Genomic DNA, 24,473 nt, shown 5'->3' with positions numbered 1-24,473 from the left:
TATAAAACCGAATCGGATATCCGATTTTTCTTATCCCTAATTTTTAGTCACTTTCTCCTTGTCGGTACTTGCCTACTTTTTTTTTGTGTGCGAATGAGTCATGAGAGCAATATAAATTATAAATGGGGACGGGGAGATTCGAACCTGACACCTATTGTACACAGGCCCTCAATCTTAGTCACTAGGCCAAAACATCATTGATCGGTACTTGCCTACTTGGTAATAAAAAAAACATTATATTTGGTGACTTGTGTTCAATTTAGTCGCAAACTAACCCCCACAAACCCTCGTCAAATAGTACCACTGACGATGGAAAAAACACTGAAGCGAGACCCAAATTTTCCCGATGTCATCGTTATTTCGAAGGGCACGCTTGGATTGGGTGTAATGGATTGTGGGGTAATAAAAGTCAAACCACCATAATAAAAGGACAATGAAGGTGAATTGAGGTGGTTGCAAGGAGGGTGGTATGGTGGTATATTGTGATGAGAAGTTGTGGTAGTGGTGGTGATGTGAGGAGAAGGGAGGAAGGGGGAAGTAATTACCCCAAATGAGGATAATAATCACCCTAGTGGATGGTGGGTAACTATTCCCCCCATGATGGGGGTATTCGTTCCCCCTTCCCTTTTATTTTTTTTTTGCCAACACTAGCTTGTTCCCTTTGCCACCACTTCATCCCCTCATTATCACCTTCAATTACCTTAGTTTGACTTTTATTACCCCTTTAATACATTACCCTCAATCCAAGCATGCCCGAACTATCCATTGTCTCCCTCCTCGATTCAAACAACTACTTTCACGTTCACCATTTCTCAAACTCTGTTTCCACATTCTCAACAACAATCAGCCATGCCGGAGAAGAACCTGCTCGACCAGGACCTCCGCGGATCCGAGTTGACATCACCGAGTCATCTGGTCGAGGAGTTTTTGCTACTCGGAGAATCGGAGTTGCTGACCTCATTCACACAGCAAAACCCGCGGTTTCTCACCCTTCTCTCTCCAAAATCAGCTGCGTTTGTTACCTTTGTCTTAAAAGATTAAAACCCAATAACAATCCTCTAACTCAGAACGAACCCTTTTGTTCCGAAGAATGTCGACAAGAAGCAAAGGTAAAATATTTACAATTAATTTGTGCTTTTTTACCTTTTTATTCGGTTTTTATTTATTCAACTTATAGTTATAAATATAACAAAATCACTCGTCGATCAGTGTTGTAAATGAATGTTTAGTTAATGCTTAATGTTTGTATAACTTTCCATTTGTGGGATAAATTAATCAATGGGTTTAATGTTGAGAAGTTGGTTATGTTATTTTCTTGCTGATGTTTGTTGTGGGATTGTTTTAATTATAGCTTAAAAAGTTAAATATGATCTTAGTTATGTTCGATTATATTGCCATATTGGAAGCACGCCAACTGTTTGATGTTTTGTTTCTTTAAACTTGAAATTAGGTGTTGCAGTTGTCATTTCTGCTAAGTTATTTGTACAAAGAGGACATTGTAGAGGTAAAAGAATGAATAAGAATTGCTAAAGATCAGTATGTGAAAGATTTTGCTAGCCTGACTTCATTGAAGAGAAAGACTGGTTGATTGCCATGCGGCCCATGCCGGTACTTATTTTTTCAAAACGAAACTTAAACCTATGAGTAGAAAAATGTAAGAAGATTTTAAGTAGTTGGTTGAAGGTGTAGATTGTCTATGAAGTACATGAGGATAATAGCATTGTAGTCAAACAAGTGTGTAGAATAAAAATATACTCGCTCGAAATAAGTTGGAGCCCCTTTGTATTTCACGTGTCACCATCTGATGAATTTTCTACCCTGGGAATTTCATTGTACAATTAGATTGTTCTTCCACCCAGTTCTAAGCGAGCAATGTTGTGTATGGTATTAGATAATTTGTTATTGAAGTATCTAAATTTAAGTTCATTCCTCTGACGCCTCGTTTGGTTGATGGTAATGAATGGAGGTAATGGGAGTTGATATGTTTTGTAAATATGTAAGAAAATTCATATACTAATGACCATGATAATGCTCATTTACCTCAAGTATATCATTTTCTTTAAAAGTTTTCATTAGCATATTACCATTAGGGGAATTTTATTGGGTGGGAATGAAAATTGGTGCAGAAATAGTAAGTTTAGGGATGAAATGGCATTGTCTTGGACATTGTTATGTTACTTTCCTTGCCAAATTACGATTAAATTCATTCCCGTCACTGTGATTTATTACCGGTTATCAAACAGGCTATAAGAGAATACGATATAATGACAATGTTGGACAGTTGGAGTCTCCCAGACTCTTAAGTTCACCACATGACATACCCAATCTACTGGGTGGATCTTACTTTTCTATCTTCTGTTGTTTATTTTTCTTACCTGACATTTAGATTAAGGAGGAACTCTAACAAGGTTCGGAAGACAAACCAAAACAATATACTCACACATTCTCATAAATTATGGCAAATCTCTTTTCTTGACTAATTTCTTCATCCTCCTTCAAGAATCTATTTTCGTATTGCCCCAATTTCACAGAATCAGATATTGTGCTAGAATTATATTGCCATCAGGCCCATCACTTACAGTTACTGGTATCTTCTTTGTTTTTTGATACCAGACCATATACCATACTGAAATACAATTATTCCTTTGAAGTCAAGCAAGTAAGAGAATAGATGCCTTAAAAGTCTGAATCATTAGCAACTGTTGACTGTTACTGGTAGTATTTCACTCTGCTGTTTTTGGCAACTATATTTTGATTCTTTTATAAATTACTCCAAGTACAAGTTATATTGCACCACTACACTTGTTCTACTATAGTTGTGATATGTTAAATAGATTTCCTTGTATTATTGCATGTCTGTGAGATTTACTAGCTAAGAGGTGCATAGGCTGAGATTTACTACTTAGCTAGGTTATTTGTTGAGTTTAAAAGGATTTAGTAACTACAATTATTTTTCTTCTTTTACACTACAACAAAATCAGGCTATGGCGACATTTATTTTAGGCTTAGGCGGCATTTGTAAATGCCGCTAAAGGCTATAGCGACATTAATTGAATGCCGCAAGAACCAATGTCACCCAAACATATAGCGGCATATATCACATATGCTGGTATAGTACCAAATAAATGCCGCTAGAACCTTTTTTATATGCAATTTGCATTCACACTTTTTCCCATGTATATATATTCTCTACAATAAAGCTTATGTTTTAAATGATACTCCCTCCGTCCCAGATTAGTTGTTACACTTTCCTTTTTCGTCCGTCCCAGATTAGTTGTTACACTTCTAAATTAGGAATGACCCCACAATTATTATATTGTCTCTCTCTTCCCACTAAAACTTTTTTGGTCCCCACACCCTCTCTCATTCAATTAAAAAAATACCCCACTAACTCCTATCACATCTACTTTTTCAATAAAATAACAATTGATAACCAAACAACCACTTATCACCTAAAACTTTGTGCAAAGATAAGTGTAACAACTAATCTGGGACGGAGGGAGTATTCTATACTTCAAATTTGGGTTGTATACACAAATGAAAATTTTATTGGCAAAGTACTTCAGCATTTCATATACTTCATATATTGAACAATATACATAAGATCGTCATATATATGAACCAATCTAGTGTCTATTAAGCTATTTCTATACAAGTATCAATATACTACTTCTGAAATAAACAAAAAATTGGAAGACAACGTCATTAAGCATTACAAAATCTTGAACAAAGATGTCTCCAATTGTATCTTTCAACACCTGAAACAAAAATGGCATAGCAGTAATTTTGTTAGTGGAATCTACACCAAATATTAGACAAAGTATAACATACTAACCAAGCTTGGTCAATCACTAAGACTTACGAAGTAAAATAGTTTGACTGAAATATAATAAACCAAATCCACTAATTGCATCAACCAAAAAAGGCAGAAAAAACAAACCAGGGGATTTAATAAAGAAGCACGTTAACGAAAATATGATTCAATATCAATCATCAAATTCACAATTCACAATTCAGCAAGAGGTTAAATCAATAATTATTGACCGAACTTCTCTGAAAATTAAAACTATAAATTAAACAAAAACATAATTTTTAATCAAAATTTGAGCAAACCCAGAAGCTGGTTAATGAAATTAAGCATCTGTTGTAACAAACATTTTTGTGTTGACATTCATCGCTAAAACTTACAGCAGCACAACAATAGATTTAGCAGAAATTGAAGATATTAAACTTTATATAGTGGGAAAAATTAAATCTTTAGGAAGAATTATAACTGAAAGAATATTATTAACCTTTAAAGGATGAAGAATTCACGGTGTCGTTCAGTTCTCGGAGCTGTTTACTTTCAAGCGTCGTCATTCGCTGCTACAACCTTGTTTAGAAACCATGTAATACATGGCTGCTGCAGATCTGACAAGGATACTAAGAATTCTGAATATAAGTAGCAAGAAGAATGATAATGAAAGAAGAATTGACTAGCATACCTCTAAAAATCTAACAAAGTTGTGACAATGATTATAATCACTCAAACCCTTAAATTGAATCACATAAATTTGAGAAGAATGTATTATACCTAAATTTAGAGAACTCAATTTCTCGAAGAAAAAAAATCTGCAAAATAATGAAATAGACCAATACAATTCAAGATTAGGGAAGAAAGGTACTTGTAGTTTAGGAAGGAGGAAAAGGAATCAGATGAAGATATTGGAAAGTTGTGGGTTAATTGAAATGAAAAGATAAAAATTTGGGTTGTTCAAAAAATTTTGGTCATTCAAAAAATTTTGGTCATTCAAAAAATTTGGGCAAAGTGGCATTATAATATAGAATCCCGCTTGGTGAAAAAGGGCCTTTAGTGGCATTTGCTGGTGGCATTTAATGATATGTCATCTAAAGGTGTAAGTTTTGGATACTATTCAAGATCTTAGGCAACATTTGTTATAAATGGCACTAAAATAATGCCACTAGAGTTAAATTTTGTTGGAGTGTTAAATGTACAGTCACAGTTTTTCCAAATGAGAACTTATTGATGAAGAATCTTTGAAGTGTAGCATATGCCCATTTTCTTTTGAATGGTCATTATCACATGGCTTTGAGTTATACTTCTAATTATCTACAGGAATTTTATGAACTAGAGAAGAAAGCAGATTGGTCCGCTTACAACAAGTATTGCATGTGTGTAAGATTCTTCTTTCCTATATAATTTTTTCACAAGGATGTGTTATTTTTTCCTGTCTTCTTTAAATAAACATTGATGCCAGAAAAAAAAAGTTGCTTAATTCTTACGAGGTTTCTTGACCCGAGAGTTGGTAAGCTTGGACAAATTACCAATTCATGGAAGCTGCTATAAAAAAAAACAATTCCATTACTAACTTTAAGGAGATCGGCAGCGGTGGTAACCTACCTAATATTAATACCAAAACCCCTGAGTCTGGTAGATAAAAAAAACAATTGATGCCTTGCCCTTTGTGAAAATTATTAGGTGCACTTGGGTGTACCGTGCACCCAAGGGTATTTCTATACCCATGGGTGGTCCCTCTCATATTTTCTCCTCACACGTAAGGGGAAAATGTGAGAGGGTGCACTGTGCACCCGGGTGCACCTAATATGTTATATGCCTTTGAGCTCATTTCAACCCGTTCTGGCAAGATTTGGGGCAGTTATGTAACACACTAGCAATACACAACAGAATTTATAAACAGACACAACAGAATTGAGAAGAGAAAGATTAAGTGATTGAATTTCTTAAGAGAATGTTTTACAAAATCAGTAGCTTGAGGCTACAAGTCTCCAAGGGAGTAGCTTTAGGCTACAAATCTCAATTCAGTACACAAAACACAATGCATTCTCTTTCCTTTCTTCCTATATTTAATTACTACAGCTGACAGTACAACACTACTCATTAATGTTTGTTGCTGGCCTTTCTTGTCTTCTAGTTGGGTGAACGGCTCTCTTTACCCGCTCCTGCCTTGTTGGTGCTGTTGTTGTTTTGGTTCCTTTTCCCTTGCTTCCCACGCCTGCAGTAAACCAGAATAGGTGGTGTAGACACCTACTTTTGTCCCCGTTCCCGCAAGGGAAAGGTTCGATGATGAAAGCATAAAAACTCCACTTGACAACGCATCTCCTATAAAATAAACGAATCTCGATTCCCCATTTCATTTCACCCGAAACCTGCTATTTATGGAAACCTGCTAAAAATAGTAACTGCCGTAAAAGGTAGCTTATAAAAGTGGCAAATCATAAAAGATAGAAACCTGTCAGAATTAGGTGTTGCATTCCAACATAAATCCTAAATGAGATAGAAAACTGCGAGAATCCTATTCCTAATATGATTCGGAAAGAAGAGTTACGTATTAATCGAAATCCTAACGAGCCTAGAGTTCGTAACGGGCCCAGACGCATTCCGTCACAAAATTGATACGCGCTAAAAGACTCGAATTAATCTCAAACTCTACGGATTTCAGGAATCCGAATCTGACAAAGAATTCGGCCCAGACATCACTTTCAACGCCCAGAGCTGGGCGCCGAAATCTTTGACGCCCAGCCCTGGGCGCTGAAATTACATGGATCTCTGTTTTCAACGCCCAGCCCTGGGCGCCGAGAGCTGGGCGCCGAAATTACCTGGGACGTGTTTTTTCCTAATTCTTTATGGATTAGAACTCTGCAATTCTATCTTTCCACGAACTCTTCCCTATAAATAGGCCCCTAGTTTCGACGTGAAACAACAGACAACAACACATAATATATTCTGAGTATTGACTCTAAACTCCTTAGCCTAAGCCTCTCGCTGCGAAACTGTTCACGCGTTCTGTCGCAATCGATCCATAAATCGAACAGAACGTATCCTGTCCCATAATTGAGATTCGTTAAATAAAAAGGAGAAATAGCAAAGTCAAAGTGGTTAGTTTTCTGAGAACCGTGACGCACCTCTCAAGGGTGCGTCGTGATGTGTCCCTTTTCGATGATTTAACTGCTTTTCTCGCCCTTTTTATGAATTGTTAAACTAACCTAATATGATTGTTCTATCACGCCTAACAAATATAATATTTTTGGGAAATCGGATTATCATGCTAGGTCCCTTAATGTTATTTAAATCAGATAATCACGATCGAATTAGTATTATATGTTGCATATTGCTAAAATCAACTCAGATTAGTTTAATAGTTAACGCATGTCCCTTCAATTATTTATGCTGAGCTAGTAAGGATATCCTGCCTCTGGAGTTATCGACGAGCGAATTACTCCTCTCGGTAGTTACAGTCCCCCGAACCCTCAATCTCTACCTTCACTAGTAGAAAAAACCCCTGTTGCAGCCCCCTTGTTGCAGCGTACATGTATAAATACGCTTCAACAACCAGTCGGTCAACGCGGGTCAAACCCTTTAAAGGGTTATCGCAGCGTACATTTTAAATGTTCGCAGAAAATGTGTTTGTTGCAGCGTACAAAATAAAAGCCCGCAGCAACAACCCGACTTTATCGCAGTGTACATGCTATTGCCCCCTGCAATAAGTCCGCGTTTCAAAATTTTTTGCTGCAATAACGTTATTTCGTCAATAGCTTTTTCACTTAACAAAATATCTCAAAATTTTATTTTCCAGCGCTCTCTCAACTCCTTCTCTCCAAGCATCTGGCCTTCGAACTCAGCCGTCGAACTCAGCCGCCGTCGAACTCAGCAGCCGTCGAACTCAGGCGTTGCTCGGCCCTGCGTCGCTGTCTTCGCCGGTGGGTCTGTGTTCTCGCCTCATCTCCCCCATCGCGTTCTGTTCTCGCCGTCACAGTCCCAAGTATTTCGATCTCTTACTCTCTCTTGCGCGAATCTGTTTGAGGAGGTATAGTTTTCCAACTTTTTGTGTTTGTTTTTCCCTAATTTCGTATTTTTAGGGTTTGCTTTTAGTCAATTCTTGATTTTCCCCCCAATTTCGTATTTTTAGGGTTTGATTACATAAATTATTCTTATTTTTTGTGTTAATTAATACATTTTTTTCCGATATTGATTGTTAGGGTTTGATTTTTTTTGGTAGCTTATAATTCATCTGTTGACCGGTTTCCTATTGAAAAGAAGAAGATTGTGGTGAGTGGGAATCCGGTTAGGTTGTTAATAAAGAAGTTTGTGTCAAAAGCCGTGGCAAGGACGTATTTTTTCCCTAGGTTGGCTAAGGTATCAGAATCGGAGGCGGTGGTGCTGCTGGTGCTTGGGGGATCCTTTGGGGCTAATTCTATGAACATTGCTCTATTCAATATTTATTTTCAGATGTTGGAGCAGCGGCCAAATTTGCATATAATTTGGGAGACTGGTGTTGAATCATTCAATGAGATGGAGAGCCTTGTTCGAAACCATCCTCGATTGGTATTGGCACCGTGAGTTTTCGATTCCCATTCCATTTTAACTCACCATTATAGCTGTTCCAATGTTCCATTGATGTTTATTTATGAGAAAGCTATTGTCATACTGTACTAAGTTGCTAACTAGCTGAGTAGTTTTACTCCTCTTCAATTGCTTCATATAACTATAGATAATCCTAGCCTATGTTGATTTACAAATTACAATTTGTCAAGATAAATCCGCAGGCTACATGCCAAGCTTGTACACCAAATGCATAAGATTTTGGTTCCTTGGAGAGGATATTTTGGCACTGCTGTACCACAAGTGTCCTATCTTCACCATAGATAATAAGTCATTGTTACGTTAGGTTAGAGCATCTTTGCTCGTGTTCCAATTCACTGTTATCCTGTAAAGAAATTCATATAATAACTAATAAGTGGTGACTAGAGAATAACCTATCCCAGAAGCAAGTTTATTCCCTCAGCTCTTGAATACTTGATTAATTTTAACAATGGCCTTTTTAGCTGTTTTGAAATGAAATGATTGTCACATTCCTTTTGGGGTTTGTGGTTGTCAGTTGTCACCCTTCCTCTCCTTATCACATGGGCCTCATCAAAATGTGTGATAATCCCCTATGTTATAGAATGAAGGGAGTATATGTTTTATCTTTTATTCAGTACCCAATTCTGTTCCTGGAAGTCAATGTTGTTGATCCAAATCTTTTCTTTGGTTTACAGGCCTGCTTCAACTGTCAATTTTGTATTTGACTTTTTGTGTTGATTTTGAACACGAAATCATTATCCGTAAACCTCTTTTGTCTGTTTCAGATATATATATATGCTTGCGTGTGTGTCTCAAAACTTTTACTATCATCTTTAGGATCAGTAAAGTCCATCTGATTGTTCTTTTTTTCCCGTACATGATCTGAACATAATTTTCGTTTTTTATAAGGTTTTTGCGTTCTATGGACATGGGATATGGAGCTGCAGATCTTATTGTTTCTAGGGCTGGATCGATGACTTGTACTGAACTACTAGTTACAGGGAAACCTGCCATCCTGGTAACAACCTTTGCTTCCTTTATGGTCTCTTCAATTTTTGAATTGCTATAAGGCTTGTTTGGTCGTTATAGGTCATATTAGGCTAAAATGAGGCCTTTTTGCTCCCAAATATGAAATAAAGAACCTCAGGACTCATTTTAAACATATTAAATGTTTTATATGATTAGTTTTAACTTTCCAAGACTTACTCCAATCTATTTATGCACATTCGAGACTTCTTTGGCCGTTATAGGTCATATTTAGGCTAAAATGACATTTTCGCTCCCAACTTTGATCTTACGAACTTAAAAACTAATTTCAAACTTATTACATGATTCATATGATTATTTTTAACTTTTCAAGACTCAATCCGATCTATTATGCACATTTGAGACTTGTTTGGTCGTTATAGGTCATATTTAGGCTAAAATGAGACATTTTCGCTCCTAACCTTGAACTAAAGAACCTAAAGACTCATTTTAAACCCTTTACATGATTAATATTCTTAGTTTTAAGTTTCCAAGACCCTTTCCAATCTATTTACGCACATTTAAGGCTCATTGGGTCGTTATAGGTCATATTTAGACTAAAATGACATTTTCGTTCCCAAATGTGAACTAAAGAACCTAATGACTTATTTCAAACTTATTACATGTTTAATATGCTTATTTTTAAAGTTTTCAAATACTCATTTCAATCTATTTATGCACATTTAAGGCTCATTGGGTCGTTATAGTTCATATTTAGACTAAAATGACATTTAATCTAATGCTCCCATCAAATTTTTGTTTTTGAAGGTCTATACTACAGGAATGCGCCTTATGCTAGTGAGGAAATTGATGTGGTTCGTGAGCAATGGGCTAAGTTTTTTACCAGAAAGTATTTATTATTGGCCTGAGCGCGTTTGATCGAGTTGGCTTAGATGTTATAGAACAATATTTTGTATTAAAATGTATGCGTACGTTGAAATTGGAACGTACATATATTTAAATGTATTAGTACGTGCACTTTGGTTTTGGAATATATACAAAACTACAGTTATTGTTTATATATTTGTTATACAGGTTGTGATATTCTATTATTGTTATGACAGGTTTCTATATTTGGTGCAAAGTCCCTAAACAAAATTAGAATTTTCCCGCCAAAAGTGCTTTGTTGCAGCGTACATATATATATGTGTACGCTGCAACAAGGGTCTAAATTTTGGCAAATTTTCAGACTTGTTGCAGCGTACAAATAGATGTACGCAGCAACAAGTGGAGTTTTTTGCAGCGTACACTTCTTTGTACGCTGCAACAAGTCACTATTTTTGCCAAAATTTTGACACTTGTTGCAGCGTACATGCATATGTACGCTGCAAAAAAGTACTTTTTGCAGCGAACATTGTACGCTGCAACAAGTTCAGACTTGTTGCAGGCCCCCCAGTTGCAGCATACGATGTACGCTGCAACAGGGGTCTAAAAGCCCGCTGCAATAAGGGTTTTTTCTACTAGTGCTTGCGGGTGTATATTGAGAGATCCCCACACCAGGGATCACAAGGGAACCTACGGCCGTCGTGGTCAAACATAATTGCACTCCCTTTATGTCACGATAACCGGGTTTTGTCAGTTTTTCTCATTGTCGTTAAAAACTGAATGGCGACTCCTATATTACTAGTCAATTGGGTGTATACTCACAGGAAATCTAATTACACTTGATTGAATAAAAAGAATCGTCACACCCACGAGGGACAAGGTCACACATTAGCCTCGCGCTTTTTTGACCCCCTCACAGTGGCGACTCCACTGGGGATAGTGAAGGAAATACTCGTGCTTGTAGGTAATCAAAATAGCCGAAGGGTGAAACGATCCTACCCCGCGTTTATTTCCCCATCAAGTTGGGACGACCTGAAAATCAGCATATTAATGTGAACGGGCAGAAAATCATAACGAATCTCAGCTCCCTCGGGAGTTGGGACTAAGGATACCTTTTTTCGCCAATAGGGGGGTGCATACGCCGCGCATGTTTCCCACTCGGTACTTGTGCAGGTATACACCTATCCCGAACCCAAACGCTCGCTCATTAGGTCCCTCTCGCCTGCATGCCCCCTTGGCTTGCACTTGCGGGTTGGCCTCTTGGGCGAAATTCGTCTGTTGAAGACACTACCTCGACCGGGGCATGTGTTGGATCTACGATAGAAGCGGTACCAAGCCAGACGCAAATAAACTACCCATAGAAGCCTATCATAAACTACGTGGCATGTTTAATTTTCAAATCCATGTTTGTAATGTAGTTATGTGTAGCGAAATATGTGATTGTGTGTGACAAACTATCCTAGAAAACCAACGACCTTAAAAAACTGCCCAAACATTCATAGACTAATTTGCCAAAGAGTTATACCGAAACACGTGTTCCACAAACCCGAACGATCGCCACAAAAATAAGCGACGCTCGGGATGGCCTGTAACGAATCCCACAAACGCTGCACAACGCGTAAGGACGTTATTAGGCAGGCATGCAAAATCGAAGTCGCATAAAACAAAAGAATATACGCGAACAGAAAACGAGTACCAACCAGGGACGCATTTTCAGCGCCCCTGGCTGGGCGCCAATATTTCTTACGCCCACTGCGGGGCGCTGAAGTTGCTGCCTGGCCTTTTGGTCAGGCACAACAGCCTCGGTGCCCATGCATGAAGAAAATACGTAGCAAAAAAAAAAAAAAAACTTTTCGTAAAAACAATTGCTACGAGGGCGTATGAAAAAGCACTCGATTCTAAAAGCGACTTGTAAAAAATAAATAACTCTTTGTGTCGTTGTTAGGCCTCCGACGACGACAATGCTCGGCACCAAAACTGAACATGCTAATTAAACGACCTTGAATGTCACATGGGAAAAGTATTCAAAAAAGATAATGTTCGAATAAAGTCTTCAAAAAATAAATGTTCAAATGGAAAATAAGTAAATTCGAGTCTAGACTAGGCTATGCCAAAGTACAATTTAAATCCTAAGTCTTAGTTGTCTTATCCATAGAATCGGTCCTAATACTTGGTGTCGTTCTGCAAGCTAAAAGGTTAAACCATATTGAGTCTCCCTTCCTAACATTTAAATCAATGAGCACCCATATGTAATTGTCATCCCTTGCTAGGAATCCACGGCCTCAATACTCTCTCACCCATAAAAAGAATATGTTATGTATTTGCAAAATGGAAACGGTCACATTCTGAAAATCATTCCCCCATAGTCGCACAACTCCCAAAGTGAACCTAAGGTGTCAATACCATTGGCAAAGAAAAAATTAATGGCCTCAAGGCTTATAATCACATTGGGTCACGACTATCATAGTCTTTTCGAGTCACTCACTCCTTGAAATACTATTAAGTACAGACTAAAAGATTTTCCATGAATGCAACATGACCAACCATGAAAATACCCAAATCGGCATACCAATAGGGCTACCATTGGGGTAAAGCAATACACACTAAGAGAGAAGCCGCACTAATGATTCTAGTCTTGAAAAAATAAAAATTCGATCTCCCCAATTAACTACCTTGCCAACATGGCGCATGACAAATGAACACCCAAGGGTTAAAATCTAAAGTGTCAACCAACGAAAGTTATGGTCCAATTAGCCTAAGTCTGAGAGTTTCTTGGTCAAGTATTATAGGCTTACGCCACGTCATTATTTTGAGTCTAGGCCACCTCCTTGTATTCATACACGGGTTATAATCAGAAAGATTAACGAAAGTTTGAGTCTAAATCACAACTTCCAATTAAATCCCAGAAACTGGAATCTGAAAAGAAGCAAAAAATTATTATTTTCGATATAATTCTTTCGTTAAATTTCAATAAGGTAAAAACAACATTTTGAATCTACGCTATTTGCACCTTTTAAGAAACGACTAAATACGCTTGCAAAGTAAGACAATTTAAAAGGTCCACCCTAGGCCCACTAAAATTAAAGGTCCACTATAGGCCTACCAAACGAAGCTCACTCAGTCTCGCCTCGTGACTCAAAGACCACAACCATCTACCTTTTAGCCCAAATAAAAAAAGATTTTGAAGGATTTATGTTGGGGAGAAATCCCAAGCAAAAAAGAAAAAAGAGAAAGAGAAAAGGGAGAGCGAAAAGAGCCATGAAATACTTAGCCCGTACCTCCCAAAGTGCGAAATCTACCCAAGTAAACGAAGGAAAAGAATTGAGTCAACCAATCCAAATCATAAAATTCTACGATGTCTACCCTTTCCAATCCTTATGCTCTTAGACACCTTCGCTCTGGGGGCCCTGTTCAGCTCATTTAACCCATCCACGTTCTCATTGCCATAACCCAAGAAACCATTACCTCGACTCTTGTTCTTGAACTTATTGTCAACTGCAAACCACATACGGCCATTGATACGCCCATCATACCCAAAGCCCAAACCCATTATTACACCACCGTTAGCATAATGACCATATAACTTGTTTGAATGCGTCCTGTTGATATTCCCTTGAGCCGTCCCCATGCTACTCATTGGCCTTGGTTGATGTAAACTCATGACACTAGTTCGAGGCTGCAAATTGTGAGTCCTAGCAGATATAATCCTCATGCTTGACCAATACCTATACAAATTATCCTATCTCATTCAACCCAATTTTCAAACCGTCTTGAGTCACAAACAAAAAAAGGAAACAAATGAAAAGTGCAAAAAAATAATAAAATGTGAATAATAAAAAAGAAACTTTGCAAAAGCGCCTCTAAAGTTAGTCTAAAAAGAAAAATAGAGAAGCATTTAGCGCACCAAAAAAAATATCCGCCCAGAAACCATTTTCAGCGCCCAGAGCTGGGCGTCGAAATCTTTAGCGCCCAAGCCTGGGCGCCGAATCTCTCAGCTTGCTAAAAATTTGTCCAGAAGTGCTCGTCATTTTATCCGCACATGCACGGAAAAATAACGAACACTTGGAGGGGTACAACACGTATTCAGGTATACGTACAAAAAAAAAAACACATGAAAAGAAAATACATGTACTCAAAAATATAAAACAAATTTTTTGGCTTACGGCAAGGCAGCAGATTTAAATAATAATAAAATTCACTTACTCTACCGTTTCAAATAATATGTTTCCACCTCAGAACATACTTGTTTAAAATCGACATTCTATGAAACCATTTTCTAGGCTAAGAACTACGCAAGACCTGATTCCAAATTAAAATTATTTAAGGCGGATACGTAGGCAATCCATGATTCGGTCCAACCAATTTGCAAAAATATTAAAGCCTATAGAATAACAAGAATAAAAATAGAAGTCCCTTGTTGAAATTTAATTACTTGCAACCCAAGTCGAAAGAAAAATTTAAGTCAAAGGAAGAATCCAAGTCACCAAGATGCCAAAATTAATGAGCACACATCGAAAAATAACAAAGGCACGTACCTTGCCAGAAGGAGCACTCACACTCCTAGGCGCATAGCCAAGACTCAAAAGATCGCTCTGCCTCAATTGAATGGGGGCTAGCGCAAGCGCCCATGACCTCTAAAGTACTCGACTTGACCCTCCCTAAAGCGAACTAACTCACTTAAAGACTTTCTTTCACCACTAGACATAGTCGTTCGCTTAAAGACCTTCTTTCACCACTAGACACAGTCATGATCTCCAACAAATAGTAAGGGCAGTAAGCTTGCAATAAAGAGAATTGTTTTACGGCATTGCCCCATCGTTCCTTCGAACTCAGGGCACCCGTTCATGGTAATTCAAATGCTTGCGAATCCCCTTTTAAAAAAAACAGACATTGTCAATAGGACTTGGCACTTAACCAAGGTCACCCTACTCAGACATATGACACGGGCATCTAAAATCGAAATCTAAAAACATCATTAATGGGAAGACATAACAGCAACTGGGGGCTAAAAATTGAAATGAAAGAGATAGGGAAGGAACTAAGTATACCTCGACCTTTTATACAGACATACACCAAGTAAATCTAAGTCAATTTGAAAACGGTTTATATTCCCGCAATTTTGGAAAAGATGGCCCTAAAAGCCTAAAGCATATGCCAAACGGGCACAAGTATGTCTTGACGCCTGCACCCTGGCTTCCGGCAAATCCTTAGACAACATTTCAAAACTCGTAACAGTATTTTGATTCACTCATGTAATCTTGTACGAACCCTTCTATAAGTCAAACTTACTTAGGACACCTCGAATTGTACACAGTAGGACTCGGATTTTAAATAATTTTCAAATAATTTTCAAAGACTTTTTCGAACATAATAAAGTGTCGTTGGTTTAAGCTAAGTATGCGTTTATCTCAATTTTGCAAGCGAGTCAAAAGATTTCCAAATATGATTATGGGTAAAGAAAGACACCTAACTTTTGGTCAAGGCACACTTCCACATGTGGCTACCTTGACCATGGCAATGTCGCATAATACGACATTTACAAGAGAAGTAGCAAGTCACTACTCGGACGTACCTCGCACTAAACGAGCCTGGTTCAAACTATTCATGATCCATGTCACCATGAATGCATAAAAACGTATGCAAAGCATTATAGCACCAAGCCAATCCCGTAACTACAATTGGGGGCTTGAGAAAAACACTCTAAAAATGCTCGAAATGACGATTTTATCGCAAATTCTCGACGCTAATGCTATACATATGTCATAGGGGCTCAATCCTAAGCTTTAATCGTGCAAAACGAACCTTAGAATGGCTACAACCCCTCCCAAATTCTAAAGCACTACTTAGAATATATAAAGTTACCCCACTAACAAGGGTAACTGAAAATCGCGAGTCACCAAAACTCCGATCAAACTACTGCACCTAACGCTCGCCCTATAAGCGCCCGTTACACAGTCTACCTCGTTCCAAAGCAAAAGCGAAAGAAAAAAAATCAAGGATAAGAACTGTCAAAATATACCCAGAAATCATTTTCAACGCCCAGAGCTGGGCGCCGATATCTTTAGCGCCCCAGCCTGGGCGCTGAATCTTTCTGCTAGCCAAGTTTTACCCAGATATAAAAATAAGAAAGAAACACCTATGAATCCTCGCATCGAACGAAGTAATAAGCCGTGCAAACCCACGCAGAAAGTGCTACACTTATTCGAGCACCTGAACAAGGCATGATGAAATACTCCAATGCAAAAATAATTATGATATCCCAAACGCCTGGAGGAATGTTCTAAGACACGCTGTTGGGCCACACAAGCCTACGTCGCACCATAAGTTTAACCAAGAGCACATGTAAAAGAGACAAAGACTACTTATCTCCCAAATGCAAGCCACATGACTTCTACATTAAGGATTAAAGGTAGCAAAAGATTACCTACCACGGAAGGGATAGCTCGCACTTACACGAGCGAAACCCCAAGGCATCTTTTTCGAAAGAACCTACGAAAATCGTACGCCAAAAGGAAGTATCCCAACATGCATACTTGGGGGCTCCAAGCTACGAAACAACCATGGCAAAATAAAAAAATCTCGAAGAAAATGTTTGAGCAATCAAAAGGGCACAATGTTTGAGACCACTTCATGAATGGACCTGACCCCTATCAAGCTTCTAAGCAAACTATTCAAAATCAGTCATTGCTCAAAAAAATAAATGATTCAAGCAAACTGATTAATGGACCGCACACAACGGCCATTCTATGAACGCTCGTTCGCACATACATATCATCATTCACGAACACGTTCAAAAAATATAAGAGCGATCAAATTCTTACACCTCAAGGTATGTTCCTCGGGCCATATAGACTCGCCCGACTATTGCAATAACTGTACACCTTAAAAGCAACAGTTCCTTAAAATAATCGCCCCAAAGCGACAAGCACCGTAGTCCACCAATCGGCTACGGCTTCTCAAGAAAATCATCACGTTCTAAAAACAAAGAAAAAAAAGAAAAGAGAATACATAGAACTTCCAAGTGAAATAAACGAATGAACAAGAGGCCAACTGTGTCATCAAAAGACCAGCCCGAACAACACTTTCAACGCCCCACCTGGGCGTGAATTATTTCAACGCCCAGGCCTGGGCGCCAAAAATGTACCCATGCTAAAAAAAGGCCCTAACTTCTAGTGGGCCCTGCCATACTCATTCGACTTGAAAATTGCTGAAAGTCACACCTCACGACTTTGTTAAGGGTAGCACACCACTACAAAGGTCGCTCGCACATACGAGCATGACCCCAAACATGATTACAAGATGCGAAAAACAACCGACGAGCCCCAGTGCTTGGGGGCTCGCGAAAAAAATAGACTCCAACGAGGAGCGCGCGATCAAAATCACATTCCCGGACTGCGCCATGCATCATGTCATGTTTGGATATCTCAAAAAATATATTGTTAAACAAAAATATACACAGTGTGGACCCACTTATAGGACACATCTAAAAATATTACGACCCACCAACAGGTTGTAATCACAAAAGCCCTTCTACATAGACAAAATAAGAAATTCAAAATGGGCTCGCCCACCCTCAGCGGGCGGGGTCTGCGTCTCTAAGCCGCGCAGGTCCTCAGTTTTCGAAAAATAAAGTCTTCAAATTTAAAATAGGCTCGCCGTCTTCAGCCGGCGGGGTCTACGGCGCAAACCACGTAGGTCCTTATTTTCAAAAAAAAACAAAATAAAATTTCAAAACAGATTCGTCCACTTCTATCGGACGGGGCGTCCACCCTCAGCGGACAGGTTCGCCATCTTCAGCCGGCGGGGTCTACGTCACAAACCGCGTAGGTCCTTATTTTCAAAAACATCAAAACAGATTCGTCCACTTCTATCGGACGGGGGGTCCACCCTCAGCGGACAGGCTCGCCCACCTTCAGCGGGCGGGGTCTGCGTCACTAACAGCGCAGGTCCTTAGTCGCTGCAGCGATAACTTTTATTGGTTTTCCCTTTTTCCGAAAATTAAAGGATCGGTTTTCCCTTTTTCCGAAAATTAAAGGATCGGTTTTCCCTTTTTCCGAAAATTAAAGGATTGGTTTTCCCTTTTTCCAAAAATTAAAGGATTGGTTTTCCCTTTTTCCAAAAATTAAAGGATTGGTTTTCCGTTTTTCCAAAAAAGAACGATGTGCTGGATTTTCCTTCGTTTTACGTCCTATAAAAACAAGGGGGTTTTCTCGTTTAGCTAGCCCTGAAAATGAGAATCTTTAAAAACGTTTTACCTCGTGATTGGGCTTGGCCAGGCCCAATTACACTTTACAGCTTTAATTTCGAAAACATTTGTAGCTACTCCCAATGACAAAGTGAGGGAGTTTCTACGCATCTTTAGATCCTTCCAATGACAAAGGAAATAAGATTCTATACTATCAGTCGACAAATCCCAATGACACGTGAGGGATATGTCGACACTTCAAGTGATGACCCTTAAGTCAAATGTTATCACTCGGGGGCTCGTGAGACCCTCGCAAAACAGGTCACATACACCATGACTTGTGTGACGCACTCCGTCTAATACTTTGACCATCGTCTTACTCCAAGACTCAGTCAAAGTGGGGGCTAACTGTAGACACCTACTTTTGTCCCCGTTCCCGCAAGGGAAAGGTTCGATGATGAAAGCATAAAAACTCCACTTGACAACGCATCTCCTATAAAATAAACGAATCTCGATTCCCCATTTCATTTCACCCGAAACCTGCTATTTATGGAAACCTGCTAAAAATAGTAACTGCCGTAAAAGGTAGCTTCTAAAAGTGGCAAATCATAAAAGATAGAAACCTGTCAGAATTAGGTGTTGCATTCCAACATAAATCCTAAATGAGATAGAAAACTGCGAGAATCCTATTCCTAATATGATTCGGAAATAAGAGTTACGTATTAATCGAAATCCTAACGAGCCTAGAGTTCGTAACGGGCCCAGACGCATTCCGTCACAAAATTGATACGCGCTAAAAGACTCGAATTAATCTCAAACTCTACGGATTTCAGGAATCCGAATCTGACAAAGAATTCGGCCCAGACATCACTTTCAACGCCCAGAGCTGGGCGCCGAAATCTTTGACGCCCAGCCCTGGGCGCTGAAATTACATGGATCTCTGTTTTCAACGCCCAGCCCTGGGCGCCTAGAGCTGGGCGCCGAAATTACCTGGGACGTGTTTTTTCCTAATTCTTTATGGATTACAACTCTGCAATTCTATCTTTCCACGAACTCTTCCCTATAAATAGGCCCCTAGTTTCGACGTGAAACAACAGACAACAACACATAATATATTCTGAGTATTGACTCTAAACCCCTTAGCCTAAGCCTCTCGTTGCGAAACTATTCACGCGTTCTGTTGCAATCGATCCATAAATCGAACAGAACGTATCCTGTCCCATAATTGAGATTCGTTAAATAAAAAGGAGAAATAGCAAAGTCAAAGTGATTAGTTTTCTGAGAACCGTGACGCACCTCTCAAGGGTGCGTCGTGATGTGTCCTTTTTCGATGATTTAACTGCTTTCCTCGCCCTTTTTATGAACTGTTAAACTAACCTAATATGATTGTTCTATCACACCTAACAAATATAATATTTTTGGGAAATCGGATTATCATGCTAGGTCCCTTAATGTTATTTAAATCATATAATCACGATCGAATTAGTATTATATGTTGCATATTGCTAAAATCAACTCAGATTAGTTTAATAGTTAACGCATGTCCCTTCAATTATTTATGCTGAGCTAGTAAGGATATCCTGCCTCTGGAGTTATCGACGAGCGAATTACTCCTCTCGGTAGTTACAGTCCCCCGAACCCTCAATCTCTACCTTGCGGGTGTATATTGAGAGATCCCCACACCAGGGATCACAAGGGAACCTACGGCCGTCGTGGTCAAACATAATTGCACTCCCTTTATGTCACGATAACCGGGTTTTGTCAGTTTTTCTCATTGTCGTTAAAAACTGAATGGCGACTCCTATATTACTAGTCAATTGGGTGTATACTCACAGGAAATCTAATTACACTTGATTGAATAAAAAGAATCGTCACACCCACGAGGGACAAGGTCACGCATTAGCCTCGCGCTTTTTCGACCCCCTCACAGGTGGGTCAGTGGGAGGGTCCATTACAACACCCCGCCCCCAAAGAACCACCTTGTCCTCAAGGTGGAAGTCAGGGAACTGCTCCGCAAGCAAGGCTGCTTCCTCCCATGTGGCTTCAAACACAGGTAACCCCTTCCACTTTATCAAGACTTCCTGTACAGCTCCCTCTTGTCTGCGAATCTCCATCAGCTCTTCGGGTTCAACTATCAGCTCTAGCTCCTGGGTGAGTTGTATGGGAATAGTGGGTGATGCCAGCTGCTCCCCAATGGCCCTTTTAAGTTGTGATATGTGAAAAATTGGATGTATTTTGCACGACGGAGGTAGGTTCAATTTGTAAGCGACATTGCCAATTTTTTGAATGACCTCATATGGCCCATAAAAACGAGCAGACAGTTTCTCATGCGGTCTTTTGCCAAGGAACGTTGGCTGTATGGCTGGAGCTTTAAGTATACATGTTCCCCTACCTAAAAACTATCTTCCTCCTCTTGTTATCAGCATTTTGATTCATCTTAAGCTCATCAAAAACAGCATCACGCTCCTGAAGTATTTCTTCCGTGCTATCCACCGGGGTTTGACCCTCTCCAATAAGCAGTAAGGTGGGAGGATCCCTACCATATACGACTCTAAAAGGGGTCATGGAAGTGGACGAGTGTGGCGAGGTGTTGTAAGAGTACTTTTCCCATGATAACCACTTCGCCCACTCCTTTGGCTTCCCTCCTGCAAAGCACCTTAGGTAGGTCTCCAACCCCTTGTTGACGTTTTTGGATTGGCCGTCGGTTTGGGGGTGGTAGGCGGTACTTCTCTTCAGATCAGTGCCATGAAGCTTAAAGAGTTCCCTCCAAAATATGCTCAGAAAAATGCGATCCCTGTCTGAGATAATAGATGTTGGAAGCCCGTGTAGCCTCACGATTTCCTTGATGAACAAGCTGGCCACGGTCAATGTTGTGAAAGGATGTTTGAGACCCATGAAGTGGGCATATTTCGACAGATGGTCCACCACCACAAGAATGGTATCCACCCCCTTCGAAGGCAGGAGCCCTTCTGTAAAATCCATTGAAACATCTTCCCATACGGCCATGGGTATAGGGAGGGGTTGTAACAGGCCGGCAGGTTGCTGTTGCGAATGCTTGTTTCTTTGGCATACTACGCACCCCCTGACATACTTCGCGACCTCCTTCCTCATGCCTTGCCAAAACCACTCCGACACCAACCTTAAATATGTCTTAACCTCCCCGGAATGACCCCCCGTAGGTGAATCATGGTATTCCCGCAATAATAAAGGAATAAATGCTGAAGTTTTTGCCAACACCATTCTGCCTTTGTACAACAATCTGTCCCCTGCCACAGTGAACCCTGCTGCTGCCACTCCTTTCTCCACCTCTTGTCTTAACTTGATCAGCTCACTGTCCCCCTTAGCCTACTCCATCAATGCACTCCAGTCAACCCCTCTCGAAGTCATCAACGCCCCAAATTCAATGGCTCCCACCTCCAGCTCTCCTTCCTCCTTCCTTGAAAGGGTGTCAGCCACCCTATTTGCCGTACCGGGCTTGTATTGTATGTCAAAATCAAACCCGATAAATTTTCGAACCCACTTTTGATAGTCCGCACCAATTTCCCGTTGTTGGGTGATGTACCTTAAGCTTTGTTGACCCGTACGTATGACAAGGTGTCTGCCAAGTAAGTAGTGCTTCCACTTTTGCACCGCCAAGCAAACGGCCATCAACTCCTTCTCATAAATAGACTTCCCTCAAGCCCGAGGCCCAAGAACGCGGCTGTAATACGCAATGGGACGACTCTCCTGCATCATGACAACCCCTAATCCAAACCCCAAAGCATCAGTTTCAATCACAAACAGCTTTCAAAAATCTGGCATGGCAAGTACCGCGGCTGTTACCATCGCCCCCTTCAATCTGTTGAAAGTTAGGGTTGCCTCTTCGGTCCAACCAAAACAATCCTTGCGGAGTTGCTCGGTTAGAGGTTACGCGATTTAAGCATAATTGGCCACAAATTTTCTGTAATAACATGTTAAGCCCAAGATCCACACAATTCCCTAAGATTTTTCGGCCTGCTCCATTCTTGAATGGCTTGTACCTTGTCTTGGTCCACCGCGACTCCCATTCCAGAGATTACGTGTCCTAGATATGCGACTTTCGCCTTCCCAAACTCGCACTTTTTGAGATTAGCAAATAATTGGTTGTCTGCTAATGTTGACAGTATTGCTTGCATATGCTTCAGGTGGTCTGACTCAGTTGTTGTAAACCAAGATATATTGTCGAAAAAAACTAAAACAAATTTTCTCAAATAGGGACGAAATACCTCGTTCATTAGGGATTGAAACGTGGTCGGGGCGTTGGTGAGCCCAAAAGGCATTACATGGAACTCATAATGTCCTTCATGAGTCCAGAATGCGGTTTTGTGATCATTGGGCTACACAAGTATTTGATGATAACCGACCCTTAACTTGGAGAAAATCATAGCTCCATGGAGTTCATCTAAGAGCTCATCAATCACCGGAATTGGATATTTATTGGGAACCGTTTCTTTGTTCAAGGCCCGATAGTCGACACCAAATCGCCACGACTCGTCTTTCTTCTTGACTAATAGAACTTGGCTGGAAAATGGGCTTGTGGAGGGCCTTATTATTCTAGATTCTAGCATCTCTCCGATTAACCTCTCTATCTCATCCTTTTGAACTTGAGGATAGCGGTATGGTCTAACGCTCACCGGGTCACTGCCTTCCCTCATTATGATCGCATGCTCGTGGCCTCGATGGGGAGGCAGCCCTTTTGGTGTTTCAAACACCCCACTAAACCTTCCTATCACTTCCTCCAAGTAACTGGGACAATCGGGTTTCGACAGGCTCCCTTCCTCTACTTGATTGAATTAGACCAACACCCCACCCCCTTCTTTCCGTATCATCTTCATCATTGCCTTGAGCGTGATTTCAAACGAGCAAGAGACGAGTCTCCTTTCACGGTCATTGTCTCGCCGTTAACCTGATATTTCATTAATTGGGTTTTCCAATTCGTGACAACAGGCCCCAACGTTTCCAACCACTGTATTCCAAGAATCACATCAGAATTCCCCTAACTCTAAGGGTAGGAAATCCTCTTTAATTTCAAGCTCCTCATCCAATCTCAAGCACACTCCTTTACACACACCTACTCCCCGTACGGCTTCCCCATTCCCGAGGGACACACCAAATCCACCAGAGCCCGTCACAGGCACACCCAATTTCTCTACTGCCTTGAGTGATATGAAGTTGCACCAGGATCAATCATTACCACTACCTCATTGCCCTCAGTTTTTCCGACTAATTTCAAGGTTTTAGGGTTGGTTAAACCTACAATTGAATTCATGGAAACAGTAATTTGACTTACCTCCTCCCTTGTCGTTTCTAGTGCGCGAAACTCGCCACTGTGCTCTCCACCAAGATCACCGCTGCCGTCGACGACGTCCCTGTCTAACTTGGCCTCCTCGTCGTCCACCAACAGTACACTCATCTCCTTCTTCTTACATTGGTGGTCAATCCCCCACCGTTCATCACCTCTGAAACACAAACATCTCGCCTTTTTATCTTGCAATTCCCGTTCTGTTAACCTCTTTACTTCGCTGGAGAATCTGGACGTGGTGGTTGTCGGCCGGGAGGAAGCACCGGTGTAGGTGTTAGATTGTCCAGAACCTACTGAAGAAGCTGGTTTGAAGTTTGAACCCCTTGAAAGTGGGTTGTAGTGATTTGTGGCTAAACCATGGGTCTGGGTAGTTGGAGTGGTAGTAGGATTGTAATTGGTAACTAGGCTCTTACTAAAGTAAGAAAAAGGCCCATTCTTACTCGCCCCATATCCGTATCTCCTGACCCGATTCCGTTCTTCTACTCGATAAGCTAAATCCATGGTATCCTCCAATGTAAACGGTTTTAAAACCCGAATTTCCGCCTTAATCTCCTCTTTAAGCCCATTCATAAATCGACCCTTCATAATTCTATCAGGGACATCATCAAGTGGAGAGACCAACTCGATAAAGCGCCGGTGATAATCATCCACGGTGGTGGTATGGGTAGTGGCCAACCACTGCTCGTTTAACGACTCAGCATTCATGGGCTTATACTTCGTCAGCACCCTAGCCTTCATCTCCGCCCATGTTTTTA

The 24,473-nt window shown here is 40.2% G+C and overlaps 1 protein-coding gene and 1 long non-coding RNA gene across 3 annotated transcripts; one reads left to right on the top strand and one right to left on the bottom strand.

Moving 5' to 3' along the window:
* The first annotated feature begins 677 nt into the window (after positions 1–677).
* On the top strand, positions 678–10,425 carry LOC130471261 (uncharacterized). Its single transcript, XM_056841285.1, has 6 exons — positions 678–1,109; positions 5,117–5,176; positions 7,596–7,826; positions 8,019–8,355; positions 9,272–9,380; positions 10,157–10,425. The coding sequence occupies exons 1-4, from the start codon at positions 750–752 to the stop codon at positions 8,070–8,072; spliced, it is 705 nt and encodes a 234-aa protein (XP_056697263.1). The 5' UTR covers positions 678–749; the 3' UTR covers positions 8,073–8,355; positions 9,272–9,380; positions 10,157–10,425.
* Positions 3,520–5,080, bottom strand: LOC110786221 (uncharacterized). Of its 2 annotated transcripts, XR_002532824.2 has the most exons (3): positions 4,574–4,981; positions 4,293–4,422; positions 3,520–3,758 (listed from the first exon to the last, which is right to left on the bottom strand). It is a non-coding gene; the product is annotated as an uncharacterized lncRNA (long non-coding RNA). The 2 variants fall into 2 exon arrangements; XR_008931925.1 differs by having other exon boundaries at positions 4,293–5,080.
* Positions 10,426–24,473: the final 14,048 nt, after the last annotated feature.

Source organism: Spinacia oleracea, chromosome 4 (assembly GCF_020520425.1).
Source record: "Spinacia oleracea cultivar Varoflay chromosome 4, BTI_SOV_V1, whole genome shotgun sequence".
Taxonomy (NCBI): domain Eukaryota; kingdom Viridiplantae; phylum Streptophyta; class Magnoliopsida; order Caryophyllales; family Amaranthaceae; genus Spinacia; species Spinacia oleracea.
Note: the sequence above shows the minus strand (reverse complement) of the source record. Positions and strands in the feature narration are given on the sequence as shown.